This window comes from Panthera leo, chromosome E3 (assembly GCF_018350215.1).
Source record: "Panthera leo isolate Ple1 chromosome E3, P.leo_Ple1_pat1.1, whole genome shotgun sequence".
Taxonomy (NCBI): Eukaryota; Metazoa; Chordata; class Mammalia; order Carnivora; family Felidae; genus Panthera; species Panthera leo.
The window spans coordinates 26,199,451-26,211,346 of record NC_056694.1 but is presented as its reverse complement, the minus strand read 5'-3'; the positions used below and the strand labels follow the sequence as shown (position 1 = coordinate 26,211,346).

At 42.6% G+C, this 11,896-nt stretch overlaps 1 protein-coding gene across 1 annotated transcript in view; it reads left to right on the top strand.

Annotated features, from left to right (window-relative positions):
* Positions 1 to 6,827: 6,827 nt before the first annotated feature.
* Positions 6,828 to 11,896, top strand: part of TMC5 (transmembrane channel like 5) — a 49,631-nt gene continuing 44,562 nt past the window's right edge. Inside the window, exons 1-2 of the mRNA XM_042922304.1 lie at positions 6,828 to 7,806; positions 10,042 to 10,211. Coding sequence (XP_042778238.1) covers positions 6,908 to 7,806; positions 10,042 to 10,211 — 1,069 coding nt within the window. The 5' untranslated portion in view covers positions 6,828 to 6,907. The remainder of the gene's footprint in view (positions 7,807 to 10,041; positions 10,212 to 11,896) is intronic.

Sequence of the window (11,896 nt, the reverse complement as noted above, 5' to 3'; positions counted from 1 at the left end):
AAAAAAAAAAAAAAAGAAACGTGAAAAAAAAAAGAATTTCCACAGAATTGGTGCACCTGGGTGGCTCAGTTGGTTAAGCATCTGACTTCAGCTCAGGTCATGATCTTGCGGTCTGTGGGTTCGAGCCCCTCATAGGGCTCTGTGCCGACAGCTCAGAGCCTGGAGTCTGCTTCAGATTCTGTGTTTCCCCTCTCTCTGCCCCCACCCCCACTCATGCTCTCTGTCTTTCAAAACTGAATAAACGTTAAAGAAATTTTTTTAAATATAAAATTAAAAAAAATGAAAGAAGTTCTAAAGGATTACTTTGGTAATTTTGACTGTGGCTCTTAATATACATGTATGTTACATCATTTATTGGAATGTAGCTAACATAGGCAATATTGATTTCATTTAGGTTAAAAGGTTTACCCTGTCACTTGTTGTCATGACAAAGTTCATCTCTTTAAAAAGATAAAATGTGGGGCACCTGGATGGCTTGTTCATTTGAGCACCCAACTCAATTTTGGCTCAGCGTATGATTCCACAGCTCATGAGTTTCAGCCCCACATCGGGTTCTGTGCTGACAGTGCAGAGGCAGTTTGGGATTCTCTCTCTTCCTCTCTCTCTGCCCCTTCCCTGCCTGCTTGCTCTCCCTCTCTCAAAAAATAAACTTAAAAATATTTTTTAAAAAAAGATAAAACATACAGCTGTGGAACACCTTGCTGACTCCGTTGGTTAAGCATCTGACTCTTGACCTCAGCTCAAGTCTTGATCTCACGGTCAGAGTTTACCCTCCGCGTTAGGGGCATTGAGCCTGGCACTGGGTGTGAAGCCAAGTTAATAAATAAATAAATAAATAAATAAATAAATAAATAAATAAAAGGTAAAATGTACAGCTGAAATTAGAATTCTTGGTCTGGCTTTGCCTCTTATGGGGTGATGTTCTGCATTTGGTGGTGGTCACATCTGCTGTTTTACAAGGCCCTGGCTTCTCTTTCCTTTTCTTTCAGGTAATAACTGACCTCAATCAGCAAAATTAACCTTTGCACAGTGATTCACTTCTGCATGGCTACAATTCTAGCCTGGGGCAGGACACAGAAAAAGGAGATTAGAGAGAGGAGCCATACATACTAAGCTATCTTCTGCTGCTTCGTGTAGATCTCAACATTCTTTTCTATAGCTCCATGATATTCCATTGTGCAGATGCGCTGTTACTGACTTGGCCCATCCTCTCTTCATGGTTTCTGGATTGTTTCCAGTTTTTTGTCATCACACTCCAAATTTGGCCTGACAATACTAATGGCTCTATGTCCCTATGATTTGAGGGCCACGTGGTGGCTGCAGAACCAAGCTTATGGGCAGCTTGCCTTGGCTTATAGTGTCTTAAGTGTAGAAAGGCCAAGAGGCAGCCGAGATGCAGATAAACAGCCTGAATGAGACCTCATCAAGACTGTAGGACGTAATTCATCCCCCAACATTTGTGGACTAGCTGAATGACAAATGCAGGATTGTTAGGGTCTCCCGTTCAAACCAGGAGCCTTGCAAGATCAAACAGGGAGTCCAGTGCCTAACAGATTTAGAAGGCATCTGCTTTGCTTGGGGATGTGATTGAAAACCGTTGGAACAGTAAAGTGGGAAACCCCATGGGATGATGTCAAGGATGAAATGGATGTCAATGGGATGTCAAAAGGAGGACTCAGAACAGATAGTTCAATAGCCTTTATTGGAAAGTTAGGAGAGCAATACAATTTGGAGGGGGGAAAAGTATCTTAGTGCTGTCCCAAGGCACAAAGCAAAATTATTATTTTGAAAGGACAGGTTCGTTGTTTCTCTAAGAGGTAACAGGAAACCATAAGTAAGGTTCTCAGAAGATTAACTCCCACTTCATTTGACAATCAATACAAGACTATTTCCTTGTGGTTATTTCTTCCCCCCACCTCCTTTCCAGTCCTTATCTGTGGGCTTAGCCTTTTGTTTAGGAATTTGTCTGGGTACAGGTGGTAGTGGTTAGAGCACCATTTGTGCCTGGGCTGTGAAAAACATGTGGAGTAAGTAAGCTCTTGTCAGGTGATATTAGTGGAACATAGAACTGTACCAACAAACTTGGAACTAATTGGTGGCTGATCACATATAAAATCTATGTATCTACCTACCTGTCATCTACCTACCTACCTACCTATCTTATATGAACATATAATATGTTGTTTAACTCATAAAATTTATTTCTTGCTCATGAAGAACCGTTGTGGGGGGGGGGAGGCGCTTGGGTGGCTCAGCTGGTTAAACATCTGACTTCAGCTCAGGTCATGATCTCGCAGTTTGTGGGTTTGAGCCCCGCGGCAGGCTCTGTGCTGACAGCTCAGAGCCAGGAGACTGCTTCGGATTCTGTGTCTCCCTCTCTCTCAGCCCCTCCCCTGCTCATGCTCTGTCTCTCTGTGTCTGTGTCTGTCTCTGTCTCTCTCTCTCATAAACAAATAAACTTAAAAAAAAAGCTTCCATAAGAGCTATTGTGGGTTGGTGGATGTGGGCGGTGCCCTGCGTAGTCATGCAGGAACCCAGGCTGATGGATGGGGTCCCCATGTGAAATGATAGTGCCATTGCAGGAAAAATGGAGCTAGAAAGCTGTGTTTTGGTTATTAAATGCCTTGGCTTGGAAGTGGCACAGTCACTTTTGTTCACAACCCATTGCCTAAAAATAGCTGTGTGCTGTTGCCTTTCTGCAAGGGGCCACTGATCGCCTCACGGTGACCTCCCTCCACACCCCCCGCAACTCAGCGTGTATTCGCTAGAGCTTCTGAGCTCTTTGCTGGTGACCGTGAACCCTGGCTTTATTATGTGGTTATCTGATCCCTTTGGAAACATTCTTATGACACATTCTTTTCAGAAATTCATCCTGGGAGAGAAGTGTGGCCCTCTTGAAAAACTGGTATACTTCCTCTTTTTCACAAGTAGTAAATATTAGCTAGCCTGTCATGATCCCCTTTCAGTCTGGGCTAATAAGAAGCTCACAGCAAAATCTAGTTCATTAGAGTCACTACATCAGCCCAGGAATTACGCAGAGTTCTCCTCCCTGTACTTTGTTATAAAACATGGTCTATTTTTTTAGTCAGATCCTGGTTGAGTGTGTGACTTTAATTGTCCACCAACTCCCCTCTCTGTTGGAAGTTGCCAAGGTTTATATTACACATAAACACAAATAATGGTAGATAATAGCTTCTTTTCAGTGCATGCTTCCTTGGTGCCAACGGCTTTATGTGACTTATCTCGTTCATTCTTTATAATAGCCTTATGAGATATTCTTGTCAGGATTGGGTGGCTGAGGATACAGACTCAGAGAGGTTGAATGGCTTGCCCAATTCTGCACAGCCAGCAGATGGCAACTAAATACAGTTATATCTGATGTCAAGGGCTGGGTTCCTGACCACTTTCATTTTATAGCAGTACGTAGATAGATGATTCAATCCAGATAGTGTGTCCTGTCCTTACCTAGCTTTCATTTTCATTAATTCAGATTTTCTGTGGTATATACATACAAGAAAATTGGAAATGTTTGTGAGCCAGATTATTCTTTTTTTATTTTTTTCCTTTCCCCCAACTGCTTTATAACCCTGTGGGAAAACAGAGGGTTTTGTGTTATGGCTTCTGGTTTAGGTCTTTTTCATTTTCCTTTTTAAAATTAAGGACAAATACATTTACAGAGATGTGCACAGTTCCTTTTTTTAATGTTTATTTATTTACTTATTTTGAGAGAGAGTGCAAGCGTGAGTGGGGGAGGGGCAGAGAGAGAAAGAGAGAGAGAATCCCAAGCAGGTTTCACACTATCGGCCTGGAGCCGGACACGGGGCTCAAACTCGCAAACCGTGACATCGTGACCTGAGCTGAAATCCGGAGTCGGACACTTAACTGACTGAGCCACCCAGGGCCGAGAGATGTGCACAATTCTTAAGTGTCTTTGATGAATTTTCACACACACACACACACATCACACCATCACACACATGTAACCATCACCCAGATCAACATATGGAACATTCCAGCACCCAGAGGCCCCCTCATGTCATTTCCCATCTCCTCCCTTCCCCAGGGTAATCAGTGTTCTGACTTCTGTCATCATTTACTAGTTTGCCTGTTCCTGGGCTTTGGATAAGTGTCACGCAGTCTGTCCTTTTTTTGTGTTTGAGCCTTCTAGTCATCCTTATGTTTGTTAGCTACAACTATGTCTTTGTAGTAGAGAAGTTCAGTCCTGTTACTTCTGTGTCGTATTTCATTGTATGAATATGCTACAGTTTATTGACTTCTCTTGCTGTTGAATGATGTTTGGTTGTTTCGATTTCTGGCATTTATGGACAAGAAGCAGCTGTGAACACTCTGACTTTTGGCGGACACACTCATTTCTCTTCAGGTGGCATTGTATCAGTTTTCATTTTCTTGAATTTAGAAGGCATCAGTTAGCTTGTTAGATGTAAGAGCTGGGGTTTTGGTAGGCTGTGGAAATCCTAGATCATAAATATATTTCCTCGTGCTCTTACATATAAGCAAATGAATGGGTTCATTTTCCATGTTATGAGAAATAATTTGCATTATCATATAGCGTTTAGTTTTCATTGCCCTCACAAGTGTAGATGTTTCTGTTTGCAAAACTAGACATATTAGTCAAAACTTTTCTCTTTCGTTTGCAAATTACAGAAACCCAACTTAGACCAACTTAAGTCTAAAGGGAATGTAATGAGGGGCACCAGGGTGGCTCAGTCGGTTAAGCCTCTCACCCTTGATTTCAGCTCACATCATGATCTCACAGTTTGTGAGATTGAACCCAGCCTTGGGCTCTGCTCTGATAGCATGGAGCCTGCTTGGGATTCTCTCTCTCCCTCTCTGCCCCTCCCCTGCTTGTGCACATGCACGTGCACATGCTCTCTCTCAAAATAAATAAATAAACTAAAAAAAAAAAAAAATAAAGGGAATGTAATTATTCAAGTACCCAGTATGAATCAGGCATGGCTGGATTCAGGTGCTGAAACACTGTCGTCCACATTTGATCTTTCTTTTGTTTATCTCTTGGCTCTTCACTCTTCCCTGTCGACATCACTCTCAGACAGGCCTCCTCCACTGATGACCCCTGGCAGCCTCAGTCTTATAGCTTCCTAACTCCATATCCAGCCAAAAGAGAGAGCCTCTCTCTTCCCAGCATTTCTGACAAAACTCCCAGAATTGAATCTCATTGACTTTGATGGGATTATGTTCCCTGACCCAATGTCTGTGGCCAGAAAGAAGAGAATTCTGACTGGGTCATAAGTCCGCACCTGGCCCACATGGACTAAGAGGGGGAAGAGGTATTACTCAAGGGAAAATGTTATCATAAAAGAGAGAAATGGGTGCTAGGCAGGGACAAAATAATGAATAATTGACTTCCACTATGCTGAGGGATATGGAATTGAGTTGGTGAGTGCATATTCTAAGACTACAGGTAATGGCAGAAGATTAATTCTTCAGCTCTGATTACTCAACAGAGTCTAACCTTTTTCGTTTGTATAGAGATAAACTTGTAAACATTGGCTGAACTTTAAAAATGGTCTTACTTCCTTCTTTCAAAGACATCACTACTTATCTAATCACGGTGGCTTGAAACCATGGAGCTGTTTTTGTCTTTTCATTTCCTTACCCTTCACCATTCCCGTATCTGGTTAGTCCACAAATCCTACTGATTTTTCCTTTAAATTTTCTCCTGTACTTATTTTCTTCTCTGTTCCTATAGACATGACACCATTGGTTCTAGGCTTACATTCCATCACCTTGGCAACTTAGTGAAATAAGAGGTCATCTTTCCCAGTTAGTCCAGTCAAGCTCCTGGAGGACGGATCTGGGTTATATACCCATTCCTGAACCAAATCCTGGGTTATATACCCATTCCTGATTGGCTAAGCCTAGGTCGTGTAACTGTCCTTGGAGTCAGGAATGGGGAGGGGCAGGTGCCCAGATGAAAACCAGGGCATTGGTGCCAAAAGAAGGGAAAAGGAGTAATAGGCAAGTAAAAACAACAGATATCCAGCACACTCAGAAATTAAAATCCCATTATTTCTGATTTGAAAGTATACCCTGTCTATAGATTAGCACTCAGAGAACTCACAAAAACACAGTTTCAGACTGGAAGGGATGGTAGCAATTGTCTTCCTACCCAAGTCCTCTAGTTACCATTAAGTGTTCTTCTCTTGTGCACTAATACTAATTTATGCTTTAAACCCTACAACCACAAGTGCAATCGAAATGTTCACAAGGTCCTTGTTTCTTCCAGTCTTTTGGTTTATTGTTCTGCTCCCCCCACAACCAAGGGAATATAGTGGTTAGGATGGAAGTTTGGCCACATGTGTCAGAGACCCCCCAAAAACTGTGGTTTACAGGAGACAAAGGCTTATTTCTTTTATATAAAAGCCCTTGCTGATATGCTGGCACTAATCTGTGATGTCATCAGCAACCCAGGCTTCTTCCATCTTTCATGCTGCTATGCCTGGGGTGGGTGCCATCTTCGTGTACATGGCCCAAGATGGCACACCATCATTTCCGCCTTCCAGCCTATGGGAGGTAAGAAGACTGACAAAGGGAGGAGTGCCCCTTGCCTTAAACAGCACAACCCTGGGACTTATATATATTGCTTCTGTTCACATCCCACTGACCACTGTCATGGTCACATCTTGGGGCACAGGAGGCTGGGATACATAGTTCTGATTCTGGGCAGCTGTGTACCCAACCATGAAAGAAAGGAGAATAGATAATAATGGAAGATAACCAGCAATCTCTACAGGGAAGAAAAAAAAAATCTGACCTTCTTTTTTTTTTGCTTGTTTTTCAGGTAAAAAAAAAAAAAAAAAAGATCCCTGAGTAACTACAAATGCAGGAACATTTTAACATTCCACGGTAAAGAAGCTTTACCAGCATGTCTGCCTACTACAGGAACTATGGCTATGAGGAAGATCCAGATTACCCTGAATATTCAGGATCTCAGAACTGGACATGGGGGGATTTGAAAACTCAGGATTCTCCAGATTCTCCAGGTGTTCTGAACAACTCAGACTACCCTGGCATCAGGAACAACCCATACTCTGAAGACTCCAGAACAACGTCAGACTATCCCAGGTCTCTAGCAGACCCAGATTATCCTAGATCTTGGAGTAATCCAGATCAGCCTGGCACCAGAAGCACTCCATTCTCTACTGGTTCCAGACGAAGTTCAGAGTATCCTGGGTCTCTGGCAGAGCCAGATTATCCTGGATCTCAGAGTAATCCAGGCTACCCTGGCACCAGGAACAATCCATACTCTGCAGGCTCCAGAAGAAGTTCAGATTATCCCAAATTTCTGGCAGAGCCAGATTACATTGGATCTTTGAATGAACCATACCATCCAGTCTCATTCAGAGAGCCAGACTACTCTAAATCCCAACAAAATTCTGATTTTGCAGGTTCCAGAAGCAGTAGAAACTATGCAGGCTCCAGAACAAATCCTGATTATCTGGACTCTTTGGGAGAACCAGACTACCCTGGAGTTCAGGGAAACTCTGACTACCCTGGCTCCAGAGCCATGTCCAACCATCCAGGCTCTAGAAGGAATCCAGAATTTGCTGGTTCCAGAATCAATCCATACATAGACACTCTAGGAGAGCCTGATTATCCGGGTGCTGAGAATCAACCTAATTCTCCAAACTTTTTTGGGGAACCAGACTATCCCAGGACTGAGGATTATCAGAACTCTCCAAACTTTTGGGGGAAGCCTGATTACCCAGCTGCTGAGGATGGTCATGATTATGGCTCTTCTGAGACTTCAGAAACGACTAGAGAGTAAGTACAAGCATCTCCCTCCATTGGGGTTGGAGCTGCATGCTAGACCATCAGGCTAATGGAACCTGGTTGCTATTGTTTGGGTTAGGGACAATTAAGATGGTTTCTGTGACCTGAAGTTGTGGTGAAATTTTCATACCTATCTGTAGATAGGGCCATGAACTTTCACCAAGGCCGTGGACTTTCACCAGCGCATGGACTTTCAGCCTGAGGTTTCAACCCCTCACCTGAACATAATCTTTCATCACCTTTTGCTTGGATAACACCCTCTCCAGTCTTCTCCCTCTTCCCATCTAATCCCTACAGGATATTTAGATTCTCACTGTTTTGACTCTGCTACTTTGCCAATAAAGTTAGGGTTAAAACTCGATAGTTACAAACCCAAACATTTTAACCAGAATTATATGCATAGGAATGCATTTTAACCAAGAAAATCTTTTGAAGATCTAACTCCACAAAGTCAATTTACTTCCTCAATTGTATGTTGTTGTTTTTTTTTTAATTCAAGTTGGTTCGGCCACTCCTGATTTTTTTTCTACTTTCATTTTTATTTTACTCTAAAATTATTGTTTGATCATTTTTTATGTTTATGGCAGATTTGGCATATTGATCTTCTGCATTGGTGTTGTTTTCATCAGATTTTATCAATCACAGTTTCTCCCCATTGTTGGTATTTCTTTAAGCTCGTTCTAAAACACTAAGTCCCATTTTTCCTGGCTCAGGTTCTGTAGATTTAAATTTTGTCAAAAATCGTTTTAATCTTCTAGCAATTTTTGGTCATTGACAAATTTTATTAGGTACAGCTCTGGACATTGACAGTGTTAGTTTGGATGACTTAGTTCTACCAAATCTGACTTTTTTTCTGGGTTAAGTTCCTGTTGCCAACAAGATGTGATTGTATAATCAGGTTATTTTTACTCTAAAAATTTTTACCCTGTGAAAATTTAACCCTTAGGAGTCTAATTTGGCATGTACTAGTTCTACTAGTAATGTTTATAAATACAACAAAAACTAATGCTTGTATTTATCTTGAAGAATAAGGATATAAGATTTGGGTGCTCAGCAGGGTCACAATGTCTTCAAGATGTAAATAGGACGATTAATAGAACCAGATCAAAAGGGGCTTCTTGGTAGCACCTGGGAGGCTCAGTCGGTTGAGCTTCCGACTTCAGCTCGGGTCATGATCTCTCTCTCGGCTGGTGAAGTGAGTTTGCGCCCCACATCCAGCTCACTGGTGTTAGCGCAGAGCCGGCTTCCGATCTCTGTCCCCCTCTCTCTGCCCCTCCCCCGCTCATGCTGTCTCACTCACAAATAAATAAAACATTTAAAAAACAAAACCCAAAATGGCCTCCTTGGTCTTATCCCCGCCACTGCCTGATTCATCATTCCAAAATATACCTCTGATACTTTGACTCCTTTGTTTCTGCTCTTTCATGTTCTCCATAAGCTTTGGGAGAAAGGCCACATTGCTTTGCTTATGCAGACTTTTAAGAAGGAGGATGCACTGGTCTAATGTGCCAGCCAAAGACCTGCCTGACTGACTTCCTCCCATCTCCCCACCTCCCCTAACCCCTCCCTACCTCTAGTACAGTGGTTCTTGACCTGGACTGAACCTTAGAATCACCCTATTACCTGGGGAACTTTAAAAATAATACAGATGCCTGGGTCCAACCTTCAGACCTTCTGATGTCATTGTCTGGGCTGGGGCCTGGGAAGTGGCATGTGCATAACATTGAGAACATTGTTCCAGATTAATGAATTTTTGTAGTGTTCCCTGTATATATTCAACACTTTTGTTTATCGTCTCCCACTTTTATCTATGCTGTTCTTCATCCTTGGAATTCCCTCCTTCTAATTCTTTATGTATGAATTTATCCTTCTAGTCCTACCTGGGATGTTTCTTTCCTCGTAGATATCCCTCCGAACTGCCAGCCAGTGTTCTTTTCTCTTTCCTCTGAACTCCCTGGGCCTGTCTTCTGGTACTCACCAGTTACTACTTGTATTATAATTGCTTAGCTGTATCTAAGAAGCTCTACCAGATTAGACTGAGAGTTCCTTGAGGGTAGACAGCCCATGTTTTTATCTTTGTGTTCTCACTCCCTAGACCATGCCTAACACATGGTTGGCATTCAGTAAGCATTTATGGAATGAATGAATGGGTGGATGGATGATGAATGGAGGACTATCCTTACTATGCTACTAGATGAATATTGATCCATCATTTTGGGATTTCAGGGTATTCAGTAGAACATCTTCAATCCAGCCCTCATTTCGTCGTAGGGGTGATAGCCCCTCGGGCATCCTTGGGAGAAAGAATGATGATTACCCTGAAAGCATTGCAATGAAATCCATGGAGACGGCAAATCCATATGACTCTGTGCCCGGGGCTCCTGGCAGTGGCTGTGGTAAGCATTTGTTGAGATGAAGATCATGTCCTGAGAAGAAAATAAAATCAGTGGACTTAAGGGAGCAGTCATTAAAGAGTTCCAGGAAGAGAAGAATTGGTTTCTCCCTCCCCTGCCTTCAAACACCCACCATACAAAGGTTGGACACTAAGGGTCTAGAGAAGACCAGCAGTATCATCACTTGTCAAAGCAGGCTGGTTAGAGGTTATGAAAAATGGGGGTGTGTACACCCTGTGCCTACATGAGGTGACTGATGTTCAGATTTGGCCCATTGGGGTTATGCAGGAATGCAGGCTCAGTATGGCTAAATCCTCAGATGTTTCTTTTTTTTTTTTTTTTTTAGTTATTGATGTTTCTTTTTAAAAAATTTTTAATGTTTGTTTTTGAGAAACAGAGACAGAGACAGCACAAGTGGAGGAGTGGCTGAGAGAGAGGGAGGCACCATCTGAAGCAGGCTCCAGGCTGTGAGCTGTCAGCACAGAGCCCGATGCGGGCCTCAAACTACCGAACCATGAGATCATGACCTGAGCCGAAGTCACATACTCAACTGACTGAGCTGCCCAGGCGCCCCAATCCTCAGATATTTCTAAAGAGGGAAGAAATCTGTTTTTTTAAAAAAAAATGTTTATTTACTTATTTTGAGAGAGATAGAGATAGTGCAAGCAGGGGAGGGGCAGAGAGAGAGATGGAGAAAGAGTCCTAAGCAGTCTCCATGCTGTCAGCACAGAGCCCAACATGGGGCTTGATCTCACGAATCATGAGATCATGACATGAACACCAAGAGTCAGACGCTTAACCAGCTGAGCTACCCAAGCACACCAAGAAATCTGCATTTTTATGTGAAACCTGCCAATTTTTACATGCTCCAAAAAATTAAAAAAAAAAAATTAAAGCAATGAACTGGGCAAACAAAATCACTTGTGGGCTAGATTTAGTTTATGTGGCTGTCACTGGCCAGCTTTAGTTTAGCACATCCTAAACTATTCAGACAGTCATCACTTGGGTATTCAGAACCTACTGGGGGGCAAAGGGATGAAGAGGCAGCTCTGTCCTCAAGTTACTTAAAGCATAAGTGGGTGGGTGACACCATCCTGTCAAGACTACACACACACACAAAATTAGCAAGCAGACTATGCAAACCCTCAGAATCTGCTATGTGTAAAGGTATAGCTCTGGGAAGCAAAGGAAACTCTAAATTTCTTATCTTCCAGGAGGAATAGGGACTTGCTGTCTTGTGAAGGAAGCAAGGTCATTACACGAGAGTCAATGTTATAGAAATCTAGAGCCTATGGGGGCCTGAAAAGGGAAGGAGTGTTCAGCCAAGAACAGAATAAGGGGCCCAAGTGCTGGTTGGCGCAGATGGAGAATTGCTTACACCTGAGAGGGTGGATGGGGAAGAGTTTGAAGCTGGCAGAGAGGAGGGGATGGGATGCATTGTCATGCATTGGTGAGAAACTTGGACTGTTACACGTTTGCATAGAAAACATTCATTTGGGCTATTCCAAACCTTTATGCCATGCAGAATGCCATGCGTTCTCAATGGGGTGGAGGAAGACGATATAAATCCCAGGGGGGTAAAATTTATTCTTGAAAGGCCAGAAAAGTCTTCCTCTTTTTATGTATAAAGCACCGATACACATATATAAGCAGATACACAGTATATCTGTAGTATTAAAATTTCATGG